The 19,120-nt window shown below is 40.0% G+C and overlaps 1 protein-coding gene across 1 annotated transcript in view; it reads right to left on the bottom strand.

Moving 5' to 3' along the window:
• LOC134802506 (cyclin G) overlaps positions 1-19,120 on the bottom strand; it is a 36,690-nt gene that overhangs the window by 4,763 nt on the left and 12,807 nt on the right. The window contains exons 2-8 of the mRNA XM_063775185.1: positions 7,965-8,071; positions 6,817-6,993; positions 5,068-5,183; positions 3,555-3,682; positions 2,945-3,138; positions 1,376-1,570; positions 33-158 (exon numbers count right to left, since the gene is read on the bottom strand). Coding sequence (XP_063631255.1) covers positions 33-158; positions 1,376-1,570; positions 2,945-3,138; positions 3,555-3,682; positions 5,068-5,183; positions 6,817-6,957 — 900 coding nt within the window. The 5' untranslated portion in view covers positions 6,958-6,993; positions 7,965-8,071. The remainder of the gene's footprint in view (positions 1-32; positions 159-1,375; positions 1,571-2,944; positions 3,139-3,554; positions 3,683-5,067; positions 5,184-6,816; positions 6,994-7,964; positions 8,072-19,120) is intronic.

The following is a 19,120-nucleotide window of genomic DNA, read 5'->3' as shown; positions in this document are numbered from 1 at the left end:
ATGATATGAAAAGTGACATGTTAACTTCCTACCTTGAGCGTGCGCTCGGAGAGGCGCCACACGAGGCGCTGGCGCTGCGGCGCCGCTGCGCGCGCCTCGTAGCGAGCCAGGACGTGTTGTACGCGGCCGCGCGTGCTCACCAGCGATGCGTCACACATCTGCAAGGAAACATATATTACAAATACTGGTGAAGCCTCTTCAGGTATAGTTCGTTTTTTTTAACATTAGAAAGAACTTGAAAGAAGGTAAGCGATCTTGACAAGTCTTTTAATTGAAAAACGCTTTTTAAAAATCAGTAACTATTACTTTTGAAATCAGAAGAATATAAATGATCGTATTACATTCATAATTGTTACATATTTACCGTAACTTATTTTAAAAATGTGTTTTTCAAGAAGATTGTTTACCTTATTTCTAATGCTAAAAAAAACGAACTATAGCTATGAATGGGAAGATTCTGACGGAACGAGACACAAATTCACATGCAACTTCGAACGCCTCGAGCGTGGTACAAACTGCAATACTCATAACTAACTGTACATCGATGGACCTTATTACAAAAGGAATAAAGTCCACCGATGTACAGTTAACAGCGTGGGCGATGGTACATCTGTACGAACCGCTCGCTTTCTGTGCGGACTCGACTAACGGCCTGGCCACGACATTGCGCGACTGGCTTCCGCTAAGGCGACAACCATATGTTGGAGCGAGACACAGCGATAGGACCTTTCGTTCCCACCTATAGTTTTCGCCTTAGCCGAAGCCAGTCGCGCAGTGTCGTAATGAGATACGACGCACTGACCAATAGATCATCCCCACAGAGAGCAAAAATTTAAAAGTATGTCTGGGCATTCCTTCAATTACAGAACTCTCAATAAAGTTATTACTAATAGGGATGTACCGGCTAGTCGGGAAAGCCGACTATCCGGCCTGATTTGTAGTCGGCGATTAGTCGGCAAAAATGGCCGATTAGCGAGCACTTTATAAGTGACAGACAATCGTAGCAAAAATAAATAAACAGTAAATATTTACCATAAACTTTCCCCTAATTTACCCAAATTTCTATTTAGGGTGCTTACGAAAACTTTTGTACGAATTATTGACCGTGTGGTCGCTTTCTTATGTCCGATTGTCCGGTTGTCATATGAATAGCCTTAGTATTTTTTAATTTTATTTTTTAGCATTACTATAATATGATGAATAACGCGACGAAGGGGAAAAAACTATTATTTTTAAGTGATCTGAATCGAACTTAGACGAAACTAATGATCCGACCAACTAGCCGACTAATCGGCCATCCGAGCGCCGATTAGTCGGCTAGTCGGCCAAATCAATAGTCGGTACATCACTAATTACTATGTTTAAAAATACATACGTTGCAGTAGTGCTGCAGCTGGGCCCCGATCTCGAACAGCTGGTAGGCGTGGTCGGGCAGCGGCTGTGTGCGGGCCAGCGCGACCAGCTGCAGCTCGAGCTGGTGGTAGAGCAGGACCAGCGCCAGCTCGCTGGTGCGCGCGTTGGCGCAGGCCGCGTCGCACACCACGATCTCCAGCAGCTTCAGTAGCTCCGCCTCCTGGAAATTAAAAAAAAAATGGTTTTATATTCATTTGGATCGAAAAAGTGTGCAATTATCTTGAAAACTAAAGATTCCGTCACACAGGCGCGTTTTCCGGGCGGGGCGTGAGTGTTTTATATGTAAAATCGGCGCACCCCGCCCGGAAAACGCGCCTTTGTGACGAAGCCTTTAGGAACAGTTCCGCTCATGGGTGTATATTTTCATAAAATTGAGATTCCGGTCACGGATCATACTTCAATGTTGATAAACCTAATTTTGTAACATTTTTCTTGGTAAAGTAGGTATTTAATGATTTTTTTTCAGTAATCAAGTAATTTGGGACGACACGCCCAATGTTCAACCACCTTTCCAGAAGATTCCTCGTATCAACCTGGACAAAATATACTGAACTTTTTCACCCGGGGCCACACCAGAAATAAGATAAATCTATCCATGCCACTTTAGACTTTTCGGTTCTCTCGGTAGCACTCGCGCGTGGGACCTAACGCGCGGGTTACAGTTTGAGCCGGAGAGTGAATTAGGCATTTAAGCATTGGCATATATCTGAGGACGGACCTTACGGGTAATAAGAAATCGGGCTAGTACAGCGGTGGGTAGCCCCTAGCACTAGCGGTACTCGCGTACACACGAATTCGAGCCAATCGTGCAGTCTAACGCCGCAACGCGATTGGTAGATGAGTTCGCATCACGCGCTCGAATTCGTGAGTGACATCGCTGAACTAGCACTATTCTTGGCCCATCTTTAGATATATGCCAATGCGTTTAAGACGGTCGTGCACGCCGACTGCGAGATACATACATGCAGACAACAGTAGAGACACTCACCTCGGGTGGCGTGGGTGTGTGCGGCTGCAGCAGGCGGGCGAACAGCCGGAGCCAGTCCCGGGCGGTGACGGGCTGCGTGCCGGGCGCCAGCGCCAGCTTGTCCACCACCACGCGCGACATGCGCGCCACGTCGCCCGCCGTGCACGCCGACTGCGAGATACATACATGCAGACAACAGTAGAGACACTCACCTCGGGTGGCGTGGGTGTGTGCGGCTGCAGCAGGCGGGCGAACAGCCGGAGCCAGTCCCGGGCGGTGACGGGCTGCGTGCCGGGCGCCAGCGCCAGCTTGTCCACCACCACGCGCGACATGCGCGCCACGTCGCCCGCCGTGCACGCCGACTGCGAGATACATACATGCAGACAACAGTAGAGACACTCACCTCGGGTGGCGTGGGTGTGTGCGGCTGCAGCAGGCGGGCGAACAGCCGGAGCCAGTCCCGGGCGGTGACGGGCTGCGTGCCGGGCGCCAGCGCCAGCTTGTCCACCACCACGCGCGACATGCGCGCCACGTCGCCCGCCGTGCACGCCGACTGCGAGATACATACATGCAGACAACAGTAGAGACACTCACCTCGGGTGGCGTGGGTGTGTGCGGCTGCAGCAGGCGGGCGAACAGCCGGAGCCAGTCCCGGGCGGTGACGGGCTGCGTGCCGGGCGCCAGCGCCAGCTTGTCCACCACCACGCGCGACATGCGCGCCACGTCGCCCGCCGTGCACGCCGACTGGGAGATCGACACTGCAATTAAAAAAAAAACACTTTATTATTGCTTATTCAAAAAGTCGAACATTTACAGAAATTTATAACGAATCGCCGAAAAGCAAATACTGTCTTCGAGTGTTGCATAGGGATGTCTAAATTGACACAATATGTATTAAAATTATTAAATGACTTAAATATGTTCAAATCCGCGACTGAATGTAACAAACAACGCTGTTTATTAAGACTATTAAAATAAAATGTATATATGTATGTATAATGCCGACACCACCTAGTGACATAAATATTTTGAAATTTGTTTGACTTCCACACTAATCTAAGTTGTAATTGGCAGGTCTACACAAATTGAGCCTCCCGAGGAGATCGTCCGGCAATTTAGTAGCGACAATTTCAACCTAATATTATGTTATGTTGTTATTAATGTTGAGACTTACCCAGCTCCTCGACGGAGACCTTGCGGGCCTCTTTAGTGTGGGCGGCGTGCTGGTCGATGGCAATGTTCATGCAGGCGACGGTGATGCACGGCACGTGGCACGGGCGCACCTTCATCTTGGTTAGGAACCTGTACAACAATCAATACACATGTCAGATACAGACTAATAATAGGCCTTTTCATCTGTGTCAGATGTTTTAAGCATCCCGGTAACAACACTTGCGTTCGTGGCTGTATAGCCCTATGCGGGAGAGGATCCCTCGACCACACACGCGGCAGGTGTATGCTCCCCCAGGTGGGCGGGGGTTGGAGGCCTGCTAGTGGCGCCTCAAGCGTTTCTCTTTTAAAGAGGTAAACCAAGCATAGTCGATACACAGACTATACACTCATTATGAAGCATATAAGATCCTAAGGTTCAGCAAGCACCTATACTGACTTCCATCCTATACACCTTATAAAACAAAGTCCCCCGCCGCGTCTGTCTGTTTTACGATAAACTCAAAAACTACTGAACGGATTTTCATGCGGTCTTCACCTATCAATAAAGTGATTCTTGAGGAAGGTTTAGGTGTACAACTTGTTAAGATTTTGTGTAACCCGTGCGAAGCCGGGGCGGGTCGCTAGTGAAGCATATAAGATCGTAAGCGGATCCCTTTGTTTGACATAATTATTGAAAGTCATAATGTAATGATTGTCATATTATCATTAGTCATAATTCTGAAACCGTTAACTTTTCAGATTTTTGTAAGGATATCCTATAGATAGGTAAGGTTAGGTTTATTTTATAGCAATCATGACAAGTTACGCGATTTTGAGAAAAACAAAATTATGACTAACATAAATGTGGACAAGCAATACATTATGACTTAAAACTTTATGGGAAACAATAGAGACCCGATCGTAAGGTCCAGCAAGGACCCCTACTGACTTCCATCCTACACCATTGTGTATACTACAATAACCTATGGAATTTAATTTTGGTTATTTAAGTTTCTTATGAGTAAATACAACTGAAACAGCGACCGCGTTCCCGATAACTTTTATTTTGTAGTTCGAAGTTATCTGTGGTATATCACATATAGTTTTACAACATTTTAAAAGGCCTGTTTGCAGTGATTTACGGTGGTATTTCTAACAAGCCGCGTTGATAATCGTTAGTTCCTCTCTGCCATTTTGACAGTTGTGTTTATTAGAAAGAGACATAGATCTGCGAAGTTTTATCAGGGGTGCGAAACTCCTCCCTTCGGGCAAAATCGGCTTCGTTGGGCACAGCATTGTTCTGAGCAATTTTTAGGGTTGACACAACTTGACGTCCCTTTGCGTGCACGACACAGATAAGATAATGGCTTGAATGTTGACAACCCGAAAGGGATAGTGCCATATATTAGAAAAGGACAGCATGATTCGTCCCTGAACCACTGTCAAACTTCGGTTTTGTAGGAAGTTTCCTTTCTGTACGGTAGTACTATTATTTATTCTGAAGTTTTATAATGCATTAAGTGTGAGATGGTCACCTGTCGAAGAGGCTGACGGCGTCTATGAGCACCTCGGTTGGCAGGTCGTACCACACCTTGAGGCAGCGCATCACGTGCGCCGCGCCGTCGCGGGCCCCAGTTGTTACTTCACCGTTCTGTTAACAATCATATATTAATAATATATATGTGACGTCCCACGGGTAAAGGTACCTTATGGCGGTTGGCGCTTACGCTATTATTAACGCCGCTCCAATATTATTGCGGTGCTATGCAACGTAAGCGCCAGCCGTCATAAGGTACCTTTTCCCGTGGAGAGTCACATATTATATTATAACATCAGTAAAGGTATAAAAAGGGTTTGATGAGCTTTAGCCTTGCCCATGTGATATTTGTGATGGCCATATTTCAAATACAAAACATGATCACAAAATTAGAAATTTATTAAATCCTGTTTATATATCATATTTAAAAGGCAGTTCGATTGTCCCAATTTGTCTAACCAATCTGTCACTTTTTGTAGTAGATTGAGAAATCGAACTCTCATATTAGTATGTGGAGTGTAAAAACACTATCAATCTAAGGCTAAGCCTCTAATATCTTGTGTTTTAGATATTTGATACAACTCAAAATATAGAAAATCTCCGTAACACATCAGTAACAAGTATCCGCACAAATCCATCAAATCGATAAAAGCCAGGTTTGACAGGTTTGTACCTAGGAAGTTACTCGTCAGTTATGCAATGAAACGTTGTTAACAAAAACATTATATGAAGGTCAGGTTGTAACAACCATATTAAAAATGGCATTCATTTAGGCTTCTTAGCAGCGTGCCCAGTATGACCTCCATAATACATAGAAACTTTTCGCGAACATTCCTTATCCATAAATTTTGAATATCGAAATTCAAACAGGTTCGTAGTCGACCAGCATACGTAAACTAAGTTCTACTGAATTTTATAACGTTGTACAACCCAACGTTGTTCATATATACATACAGCTTTTTGAAATGTGCGTATATCGTCTTCGAAAGGCCTCGATTTAATGCAAAATGGTGAATGTTTAAGGCCGAACCATTCGCGTTTAACATTGCCCTTCATGGTGCGTTTTTATAGCTCGATTTGAAACCGTATAAATTAGGTAATAGAGCCGAGTTTCGATTATGATGTCGGCTAGGAATCGGTTTCGTGTGTGATGTTTGATCGCTTCCTATGCGGCCGGTTGGGGTCGCGGATGTGTTAGATTTGTTTGAATGTGCGCGGATATCTGTCGACTATAATCGGGAAGTTTTGAGGTCTCTAGCTAAACAAAGGCCAAGCTTAAATAGTTTGTCCTTGTTTCTTATTAAATACTGATTAATTTACCTGATATTCAAAAACAAGATATGCCGTCAGGCCGTCACCACCAAAATCGTATAAATTGCGTAAGTTTTTTAAAATAAAATAATGCACTTTGACAATTTGCAATATCATGTCCTCAAATGTGATGGCAGAAACACCATTTTGGTATGAGATATTGAGATAAAACGTACTTTGAAATCATTACGCGACAATCAAGACTTGAATATGAAGACGTATTGTCTCGACGGCATATCAATCAAGAGCGCCAAATATCAGGCACTAATTTGGCCCCTAAAGTCGTCAAACATCGAATCTATATCTTTTTAAAGAATCTACACTATTTTAAAGGTACTTATTGTTAGGAAACCCTCACAGTCAGGATAGCCGAGTTGTTGGTCACCAACTCGGCTATCCTGACAGCGAGCGTGACTTCAGGGTATAAGCTACGTACCTCGGACTCATTAGGCAGACACAGTCTCGGCTGGAACTTGTATTCCATCTGCAGGTACTCGTTGAGCGTAGCATAGTGCTCCTCCATGGCGCCGGAGGTGGACGGGCTAGCATCCGGGTGCCTCGCGCCCGCTCTCTGCATCGTCGGGCTTTGTGCGAGCGGAGGGTGAATCGGCACCTGTACAGTAACGAAGTTAAAACTATTGCTATGTTCGATATTTTGAAGTAATACTCGTAGTTTTCAAAGTTGTAATTTGTATCTTTACCCGTGGTACTTCACTTATATTAAAAGCTGAGCCGAAAGATATCAAATATTCAAAAAGCGGACTCTTGTGCGCCGCGAGGGCACACATCAACAACATTTTTCCTTACAGCGAGGAAAATACTAGAGTTACTACACTTACCCAAGCCAAATCTAATGCAACCAAATTAATGCTTTCGAAATATTACAGCGGACGTGTTAACTATGATTTTTGAGATTTCGCAAGACTCCTAAATTCTTGCAACGTTAGCACGCACGGTTTGCGACGTGATGATTTCGGATTATCGAAATCTTATTCAGAACACCCCAAAAAGACAGTAAATTAATTTTTTTTCACTATATTGAGCGCTACACTATTATAGTCGATCTATTTATGAGATGCAGACACAAATAATAAATTCCATTGTCAATTATAGTTATTGCATTTATATTTAAACATAGTTGGCGTCTCAACAAATATCTAGGCGCCCCTGTGTCAGGTATTTATAACGTACCTTGAGCAATAATAAACATATTAACATTCGCTAAGGTTACGCATAATCATGTGCAGCTCATTCATTTTATTGTGTTGACATAATATCATAGAAATATTGATGAAAGTTCCAAATTACTACTTTTTTTTACAACATTTTAAAATAATTTGATTGTGACTTGTAATTGTAAAGAACCCTTTCGCGGACAGCAAAATGCGGAGTGCCTATCTTCAAACATAAAAAATCTAATTTTCATTATTTGCCTCTTGTGTTTTTCTTGAATATTGAACGTCTAGAGAGGCAGATAACGAAATTTCCATTTTCAATGTTCGTTCGAAGGCCTTTCAGAATAAAATCGCTAAACGGGTTTGACCCTTTCAAGTACCAGGAGATAAGAAGCGTGCAACAACTCACCTAACTTAGTGCAGTGGGCAGCAGCGGCGTGAAGTCGTTGTATGTGCCTGCACCGATTCCCCCTTCGTCCGTCCCGAGTGCGCGACCGGGCGCGGCGGCCCTAGTACCTGACGAGAGAGAGCGGTCAACACAGAGCGGCCGTGGCCACTGAGCGATGACCAGGAGGGCAGTTTGGGCGTACTAAGAAACCCTCCCTTGTTTGGGTGAGGAATGAAGGAATACAGTTGGATTTTAGGAGTGTTGGCTAGAAAATCTTACTGGATAAATTAAGGATGCCTTTGGAACTAGGTTAGGAATAGGCTCAGTAAGGTTACCGAGTCAATGTCTTGTTGAAAGACGATTGCTCAGCCGCCTTGGCTCTCGTTATTGTCAGTACTATACACCAGCGGTTGAACACTGATGTAGGGCAGGCACTGAACTCTAGCGAGACACAGTGCACACAGCAGGGCTGTAAGGTTAATTTAAGGCCCGATCTCCCTTGACCCTCTAGTATACACCGGGTTAATGCTAACCCTTAATACTACTTTTAAACGAACGTGAGTTCGTAACGGGTCGCTTGACAGGGAAATGTACAATGTTTGGAACTTTGTATGAATATCTGTAAATATTTAAAACATGAATATGACGATGTTATCAATGTGGGGGGGGTCAGTCAACCAGTGTCTTCGTGAATATTGCGTTCTATTATTTATTTTTATACATGAGCGCCACCTTGTTGTTAACATTGTGAATAAAACAATGCAATGGCAATGGACTTTGACAATAGAAAAAAAACTGTATGACATATTGACCCGCATTTCACATGTTTTTACAAAATATTTGTATCGGTATAGGTACCTGCTACCTACATTTACACAGACGAAATAAGTGAATAGATTTACAATTTTCAGAGATCACGTTATTTTGGTCACCTGGAGGCTTATTCTAATCGTTACAAAACTTATAACAGGTTATGAATTTGATCAGTATTTGTTATGGATATGATGTCAGTGTCAAAAGTGACATTTCCTGAACCAGAAATGTCACTTTTTACACTGACAGACAGATGATCCGCTTTGCCACTTCTGATGATGACTGTATACCTATTCTATTTTTGAATTTATATTACACACCCGTAGCCGTAATATGTTGGGTTAATAACATTAGTAACGCATGACATTGACAGTGCGAAGGTTATTTAGATTGTGAAATATAAAAATAATATCACTAAAACGAGAAATCATCGTTATATTTGTTATTTACACTATCAAAGCGGCGGTTTGTCGCATAATCTGCTTTGTTATGTATAAAAGAGGGTGCAATTTAGGTTGAACATACTATTGCATAATTAAATATTGTTCATTAAAGATTAAAACCAGAAAGTGCAGGTTTTCATACAGTTAGAATTTACTTCTATCGTAGTTTACGATAATTATGTCCATTGAAATGGATAACACTCCCGCTTTCATAAGTTCTGTTTATAGTTATAGTCAAATTCAGGGTAAACAAAGTACGTCGCCCGTTCATGATGTTTCGATGTCGTTCGTTTTCCGTAAAAACGCGTGACGACTTGACATGCGTTTTCGGTATGTCATGTTACTTATGTTAAATGACGAAGAAGAAGCGAGTACGTAAGAAGTATTATTGACTAGCGTCTGATATTGACGTGTGTATAATGAAGCGGCGTATTGAGGCTATCAAGTATCAACAGTTGGCGATGAACCGTGTTTTGATTTGATAGCGAGTCGATGACTCTAGCTATCAATAAACTATGCAAAACAAGTATGTTATGTAAACGGGGTTGGCAACTGTCAAAGGTTTGCATAGATGGCGCCATCATAGCTTGCCTTTCTCTAGTTTGTTCTATGAGATTTGGCTTAAAGGGCTGGCATCCAGGCCATAAAATTCAAAGAAAAAAAAAACAATCATTTGACACAATTCTAGGGATTGACATGGCAAGCTATGCTGGCGCCATCTGTTAAATACTTCGACCGGCCAACCCCATTGGAATGTTTTCAATAGTGTCCAACCGAAGTTTGGGTTTCGGTATAAAAATACTTAAAATTGTAGACTTGTGATGAAAGTCTGAACAAAAAACTCAGAATCTATGCCAATAAATCCAGCCCACAAAATTATACATGTATTTTATGAAATACGTCTCGATCTTTGTACAGTCGCCATCACATACATGGGAGCGGCCTTGGTGCTCACAAATATCTGAACACGCCTCTATTGTCAAGACGTTAGAGTGCGTGTTCAGATATTTTCGAGCACCTCGACCGCTCCGATACTGACGGCGACTGTACATTGCCGACTGCGTGACGATTTCCTCGTGTATGATTGACCTAATTATCACGGTGCATCATATCAGTTACAATTACAATGTACCTACAACGGTTTTAGCTACGCAATGGTTGATTACCACGGGCTTACGCAACGAGGGCGAAGACCGGTCGGCGTGATATTAACGCTCTACTTCTTATGGTAATTTCTTATCATAACCTACTAATACTACATTACAAGGACGACGTAGGCCCAGGTAGTTCTATTGGTTTTTATTGGAAAAAGGTAATTTAATCACAATCTCACCTGATGGTATTTAAGTGCCGATGCAGTATAGGATGGAACTAGCTTGATTGAAAATCGAATCAAATGCCACTAATTGGCCTAGGCGTATCTCGTCTTATATGAAAAATTAACAGATTTTAAGGTATAATGTTCGGTACAAAAAATATGATTATTTTTTGTCAAATAAAAGGACATAGGTCCTTTCATCGGAACTCGGAACTACCTACAGAAGATTACACCAAAATCTTTTATTTTAAGAATCTTACTGAATCAATGCATTTCAAAGTTACCGGAGTTGCAATAATTCAGGAATTGTTTGTTTCCTAAAACCAATCCAATAACGTCATATTTTCATAGAAATTTGACATGAATGATGACTGTCACAATTTGTCATAGCAAATGCCACGCAATGTTAGCTTGGTTCGACTCTACAATATTCTAAAATAAATGCCACGATTTCTCAACAAATTGTTTGTAGGCGATATCATAAGTTTGGTATTTCGTATTCCGAAGGTTTCATTACTAATGCGTGACCTCCGAATGACGTCACTAGCGTTAAACCCCCATTTTTGTACGCGTCGCCCACTTTTGACTGACCTTAAACCTTATTACCAAAACATAAGGTACACCGTCTGTTAACGAAGATGCTGCTAGTGCGGTATCTAACTCTAAACTAACCATATCGGACGGTTGCCAAATGTACCGTTATTCTCTCAACTTCACCATAAAGTTAAAGACCGTTATAAGTTAGAACTACAATCACTCACAATTGTTACGAGTCTCTGGGCCAAGTTATATTAGATTCAGTAGTTTTTATACGAATGCTACGCCTAGTTACATCTTCGCGTAGAGAATTTAAATTATTTCCACACTTTGGTCGCGGTGTCGACATATATCTAACTATGTATAAGGGTCCGAGGTACGATTTCACACACGACGATACGCACAATACATCTTAATTTACTCGATTGGTTAATACTTAATCGGTTGAAATCCATACTTGAAATATGTTCATACTTTTGTTTAAATTGCAACGAAACGCAATAAAGTTAATCATATAATAGAAGAAAGGCTGTTTTTGCTTGTATAAGACGCAATATTATAGTATCTATAACACAACGTCTTCTAAATCTAAAAAAAAAACTTTTTTTAACATCACTGAGCATTTCATAGTGCGTATTTTAATTATAATTCCACATGACTGAAAAATAAACTGAAATTCAACGCTTACATCATTTTCGACTGTTTTACATGTGCACTAAGGTCCTTTTCCCACAAACGCCACATAACGATAGCACGTGCACTTTCACTATTCTTGCTATGCGAGTCAATAGTAAATCATAACAACAGTAAGCTGACAATTAGGTGCGCGAGAGTTTAATGGCGCACAACGTTTGGGTTCTCACACGAAGCCCGCTACTAGGTAAACAACTTGGAATTCCGTAATATTAGTAGCGTACTAACTTACTTTGGTAAACCGAACAGTTTTTATATGTAATTAATTAGGTTTACGAATGTCATAACATAAGGAATTGTAGAATTTTCATTCCTGGTCCCTATTTCTATAAATGTACATTTTATGACTGCGTCATTTTTAATTGTTACAAAAATCACTATAATGTATGCCTATATGATTTGAAAATATCATTAATTCCTCTGAAATCTAATCATGACATTGGGGTTAAAACAAAATAGCGTAGAATTCTTTAAAATAAACATTGCAACAACATTAAAGTTCTGAAATAAAATAACAAACGTTGAAAACTAACTAAACATTCAAACTAAGAGCGAATATACCAATATGACGCATGTTATAGCCACGCCAATACAAATATAAATAATATACATATTCACTCATAACAGGCCAGTTTTCGAAAACAATCCCACTTTCTCTAAGGCCTAAGCATGTTTAGTCAATAGCGTTTTAATTTCGCGCACTAATTTCGTATCAAATCGCACAAACAATAAAAACAAAACAAATGATAAGAGAAATTCCGTTATTTTAGGTAGCGTTGTTATTATTTAATTATACCTAAGTGTCATGACACGACACAATAACGGCTTTTAACGTATTTTTTACTGGCGAGTTCGGGCACTTTTTAGGTACATGAACTACCAAAATCTGTCACTATCTTTATAAAAAGATTTGTTATTTTTACAAGCTTTTATTTAGTTTCACCTGTCCGTTGTCTGTCTGTCTGTCGGTCTGTAATCAAATCTTGCAAGTTAAATTTGATCCACTTCCCGGTTTCCGATTGAGCTGAAATTTTGAATGCATGTATAAATCGGATCACAATGCAATATTATGGTACCATCGAGCTGATCTGATGATGGAGACAGGAGGTGGCCATAGGAACTCTGTGATGAAACAACGCAACCTAATTGTGCTAGGGGTTTTTAGAATTTTCTCGATGAGTATTAGTTGTCTGTCGTAAGAAAAGTACAGTCAGCGATAAAAGCTTGTACCAAAAATGAAATTTTTGCGTAAAACTTATTTATTATTGACTCGTCTATCCGAGATACATCTTGCGTAAGACCGTTTCCACAAATGTGTAGTTTTCCATACCGCAAATACTTTCCAATTCGGCATAAATACTTTATTAATTTACATACCAGCTTGACCAACATAGTAAACACTAGGCTTGTGCCTGCTCGGTCACTACAAAGAGCGCTCCGCTCTCGGTCAATCGGTCAAAAGAACTAGTTCGTTCTTTTAGTTCCTTTAGTTCAGTTCGGTCTTTGAGAGCTGGGAATGTATGAATCGATTTTGCAGTAGTTTTTTTCTAAATCTTTGGCAACTGAATTACGATTCAAGTTGTATGCTACTATATGACGATTAAACATCAAAAAGCTAGACACAATAAAATAAAATAAGAAATATGGAAAAAATATTTGATTTTCTTCATACTTTTCAGGTTTAGGACTGTTTGTCACTCTTTTATCTCGTTCGCACTCGTGCCAGCGTCATTGTGAACCATTTCGTTCAGTCTATTTTCTGTTTCACTCATGTCAAGCGCTCACCAATCCCACTGAACTAAAGGACCTAAAGACCGATTAAGAGCGTGCAAAAAGATTTAGTTCCTTTCGGTCCTTGATGGGATTTCATTCTTAACAGTTCTTAGTTCATGACCGACACAAGCCTAGTAAACACCAAGGAAATGTGATTTATTTTAAACTACGTTAAAATTAGATCGGTTACAAACTATTTTGATTGGCAATTCACACTTAATCGTCCATATAAATAGTATATTCTAGTATGTAATTCGTGCGTATCCACCCGTTATAAATGTGTCTTTACATAACTATTTTACACTTTCTTTTCACTTATGTGCGCATAGTAACATACATATTCATGCAATAAAAACCTAATAAAATGGCGTTGGGATTTGTATACGGTAATAAATTTCATTTTTATTTGAGATTACGTCACACAAGCCCTAATACGCCACTATGTAAAGTTATATTTTAATTTATATTAGTTATTATATTATATTTTAAGATATCATATTAAGAATAAAAATATTAAGAAATCGTGTTACATTTTTATGATTGTATTTGAAAATAGGACTGAGAGTTTTAGAGCAATACCTATTTGGCGAACTTGGAACTGCTGATCAAGACTAAAATGATGGCATTTTAAACTACTTTATGAAGTAGTTTTTTGTTAAAGTTTATTTGGTATCTTTCAAAAGATAATTGCACATTTTGTATGCCATTATCCCAAAATGTCACGCACAGTTGGACACAAAATGCTATCTAAAATTAGAATAGAATTTTGTTTACGTAATACATAATTAACTATATTCAACGAATGTCATAATTTGTTAAAAATAACAAGAGTCTGTTTTAGATAAAGATAACATATAATATAATATAAGCCATCGGTGGACATTATTTATTTGCAATAATTTTAAGAATTAAGGACGAGTATACCACAAGCCAAGGTACAAGCCCTAAAGAGAAAATTATCGTGAAAAATATGCAAAACAGATACAGAACCGAAAAGTGCGACAACGCCGTTTGTCCGGAATCCACCGTTACACCAAATTACCATACGCCACGAGAATTATGACAAAAAGACCGTTACAGAAACAAAATGGCGGACGGATCGACGTTCTAATTCCGAATCGTTCTATTTCTGGCTTAATCGGCGTGAAGTGGGCCGAGAAGGGGCGGTTATAAAGAAATTTGTGAAGTTAACATCAGATTCATGAATATAGTATGATGATGATGATAGTAGGCGTTCAGTTTCTTGTAGAAAAAAAATAACTATTTTTGGTGACTAGATACATGAAGTAGAATAGAAAGAGTTGCATTGACAACAGTTTGAAAAAATATATGTGGATTCATGTGCAAAAGGACCTTTCTATCAGAAAAGAACACAAGGAGGACCCTTTTCTTCTGGATTATTGGATATTACGATATTTAGGTATTATTTCGAGAAAATATTCATTAGGATTAGGAGTGCCCCCATGAAAATGTTTTTACTAATTATCAGAGTAGCAGTCATATCTGCAGAAATGCAGATTTTAAAAATAACGTCTACTGTTATTTACCTATACTGTAAGTGTAAGCTAGCCATTGATTGCGTAATTGGAACCATTATCTTATTGTGGTGTCCGCTTACTACAATACCTTCCACGTGTAAGGACTAATGCTATGTACAGGTAATAGGTATGTATGTGTGTATGTATGGAACGCGTCACACGGCACGGGTCACACGTGATAAATGAGATTAGGTAGATATCAATGACTGAGGATAGATTTCTAAATCAATACTTATGTACGCATTTAGTGAGTTTAAGTTGGAAGGGATTTAACAATAAGAACTATTATGAAAACGTTTAGTCTGTCTTTGACATGTATTTTTACAACAAAAAATGAAATGTTTTGCCAATAGCAGTGATCGTTACCATGTATGGTAAGATAACAGATAACGCCTACGGGCGTAACCGAGGCGAGGTTACGAGTACAGTAGTACACCTATGACAACTGTGTCCTCGTGAACACTGCCGAATACGAGAGATCCGGCAGTTTAGACTTCCTATATCAAAAGAAATTAATATTTGGGGACAATCTTACACAGATCGACCTAGCCCCAGACTAAGCAAAACTATGTATAGGCAACGATCGATATGTATACATACTTAGGCCCACTTGCACCATCTCAATAACCCGGGGCTAAGCGGTCAAACTGTTAACCCAGTGTCAAATTGTACTGGTAATCATGGTAACTCCAGGTTTAACCGGTTAACCCCAGGTTAGTGGAATGGTGCAAGTGAGCCTTATATAGATAACATCCATAACTCAGGAACAAATATTCGTGATGAACACACAAATAAATGTCCTTACCGGGATTCGAACCCGGACCCTCCAGCTTCGCAGGCAGGGTCACTACCGACTGTACTGATGTGCCGCTAGAAACTTTATAAAATTGCAAATTTTCCACATAGAAAACTTCAGAAACTTCATGTTTTTGTATGGGGATCGTTCCATTTTCAATATGAAAGTTTACTTTATTGTCTTTCTTAATAATGCGGTGTCTGTGTAGCCTTTACTCTACATACATATAAGCAGTGGCGGCGCGTCAAACATATCCATAGGCAAAAGCCGGAGCTAATTTGGCTTAGATATTTCCTTTACAACTCTGCTCAAACGTCCAAAAACAGGCAAGCCGGTGGCAGTCGATATGGACGTGCCACCACTGATATACAGACTACACGGTGTGTGTAGTGTATTGTATGGCCACACATAACAAGTATTGTGTTAGAGAAAAGGTGAAATTATTCTCAAACTGCGTAGATAGTATCCATACGCGTTTCTCCTCAGTCATGCTTCGTTATTCGCCATTTTATGCCTTAATAGTGCTACTGATTTACAAACTAGGAATTCGTTTTGTAAAAATTTACAATTGTATACTAGCAATTACATATTTCAACTGTTTTTTAACGCCATTATCGCCAAGAACCATTAAAGGCACCGTGGGCTTTTGTGCCCATAGCTCCAAGAACTTTTACCAAATATGTTGGCTTGTACAGTCAACAAAACTATTAGTTTAGAACCCCGGCATATAAATGTGTACCGTGCCGTGACCGTAGCATTTATGAATACGGCGCTCAATAGGATTAAATATAAAAAATATTTTTTGATTAACTTACTAACCTTAAAACGGTAATTTAGAATAGAATAGATTTATTTGTGTAAAAAAGGGTATTAATTAATTAATTTTATAATTTAGCACTTAAAACAACAATTTCTTAAAACGCCTAGGCTTTGCATTTTAACATAATATTAGACAAATTTCTTACACTTAATAAATAATAAACCACTGTTGACGTTATATTACTTATACTACAACTACTCTACTACTCTCTACTATTTCTGTAAATATTATGTAAACCTGTGTTGTGTACAATAAAGTGATTACTACTACTACTACTACTACTACTATTAACTCGTCCAATTATTTTTACTACTAATAACACAGAAGCCTACCGCAATTTGAACTAGAATTCCATAACGTCATAGAAGGATTTTCCTTTGGACTTTTGAGCACATTTTAAAACAGTTATTAAGTTACTATGTACTCTACCGCCATTATAGACCTAATTGCGTCGAGTTAAGGTCTGATTTTGAACGCCTACAAGTTTACCGTTTACTACAATATGCATTTAAAACTTTTAAAAGGAAAATTGCGTCATGACCTCGCTATAATATTCCCGTTGCTTAGTAAGCGTTGGCATTTTTAGTGTTCCGTACAAAACTTTGTTCACGGAACACTTATGGGATCACTTCGGTCTTGTTTTCTGTCAGTTTTCAGTCAGGCCGGGCGTTTTATATTATAAAAGCTACATGTACATGTAAACAAGTTCTTTGTTTGCCTCTCTTTCTAACAAACATGGTAATGCACAATGCAATAACTGGTGGCGCGGGGTATGGGGCACACGAGTAATACGACAATTTCACAGCTGTCAAATAGTATGAAGATGACCCGGGAGAATTGTCATTTTCCCCACGCCTTGCATTGGGGTTGCGAACTGCATCGCAGCCATAATTGTGTTTTTAGTTTTAAGATATATTTTGTAATAATATGTATGCTAGTTTTAAGGTATTTATCTATGGGCCAATAGTTGCCTAAAAATAAATATTTTCATTCATTCATTCATTACCATCACTTGTATCTGGTATCTTCCCACGTTTCGCACATAGCCAAGCCAACATTACATCATCTAAGAGCCTACGGCGAACATCGAACCTCGTCATCCGCCTCTCTAACCCTCTTGCTTCGAGGGATAGAGAGGCAGCTATCGAAATTTCGAGTCGCTTGCGTACGCGCAACGTTTGGAATAACGGCTTATGGTATAGTGACGGCCGCGGTCGCTTGAATCATTACAAAAGGATGATGTCACGCCGACGTAAGATTTTTGGCGACTCAACAGTTTCTAAAGTATTTTACTCATAGCAGTTACAAATTATTTTAATTATAAATGAGACAAAACGAATAATTTTTATTACAATTTATATTGGTTGATGAGTTCGCATCACGCGTGAGATTGGTCGCGACTAGTTGCGTTAGATTGCACGATTGGCTCGAATTCGTGAATGACACCGCTGAACTGGTGCCATTTTTAGTGCCCGTCCTTAGATATAATACGTCAATGATCCCTATAAAAGCTCCATACTTGACGTAGCACTTGGCATAAAAACTAAGGGTGATTGACCCTAGCCTTTTTGAACCCTCTAAGTGCCCTTGTCGTGCTGGACCTAAATTTAAATGACAAAAGACTTGAAAAACAACTTTGCTATATGCTAATCAGGTACAATACTGGATCAAACTGGCCCCAAGGTCACTCGTACGCGCTCAGCCTCGTTTCAAAGCGATAACTGCCTGTGTTGATAACGTGTTCCTAATGGGTTAAATCAGAGGTTTATAATGGGACTTCAAAATGTTGGCTACTGTGAACTTTGTAATTCTAATTAAGATAAATAAAATTATTGGAACTAAAGTCAGTCAACTCGTAGAGAGCCGATTAAGGTGGCCATGTGATGCGACGACCAACAGAAAACAGAACACATGACCAAAATAGTCCTGGATATGGCTGTTGCAGCTCGGGGACCAGGGAGACCCCTGATAACCTGGATGGCAGTTGTAAGAAAAGACATAAAGAATGGAAATCTAAGACCAGAGACGACCCAGGACCGACCGGCCTGGCGACACATGATTAGAAGGGCCTACCCCAAGTAAATGGGAAGGAGCCAGGCAAAAGAAAGAGGAATTAAAGTCAGCAAGAAAAGTAATACGCGAAGTGCATAGGATTCTAGAGTCGGCCCAAGCTGTCTATCTGTTACTTCTTTGTTTAAATCGATGAATCAGTTTAGGTAAAATTTTGAATGGAGATAGTTTAAGGCCCGGACTTAGGATAGTTTTTAATTAACCGCCGACGCAAGAGGGGTGTTATAAGTTTGACGCCATGTCTCTCTGTGGCATCGTAGCTTACAAACAGATGGACCGATTTCGATGCGGTTCTTTTCACGTGAAAGCGAGTTTCCTTGCGGTGGTTCTTAGCTATGTTTGATAAAAATCGATCCAGCAGTTTGAAGAGTATCAG

Source organism: Cydia splendana, chromosome 24 (assembly GCF_910591565.1).
Source record: "Cydia splendana chromosome 24, ilCydSple1.2, whole genome shotgun sequence".
Lineage (NCBI taxonomy): Eukaryota > Metazoa > Arthropoda > Insecta > Lepidoptera > Tortricidae > Cydia > Cydia splendana.
This window is presented reverse-complemented; position numbering and strand designations above follow the sequence as displayed.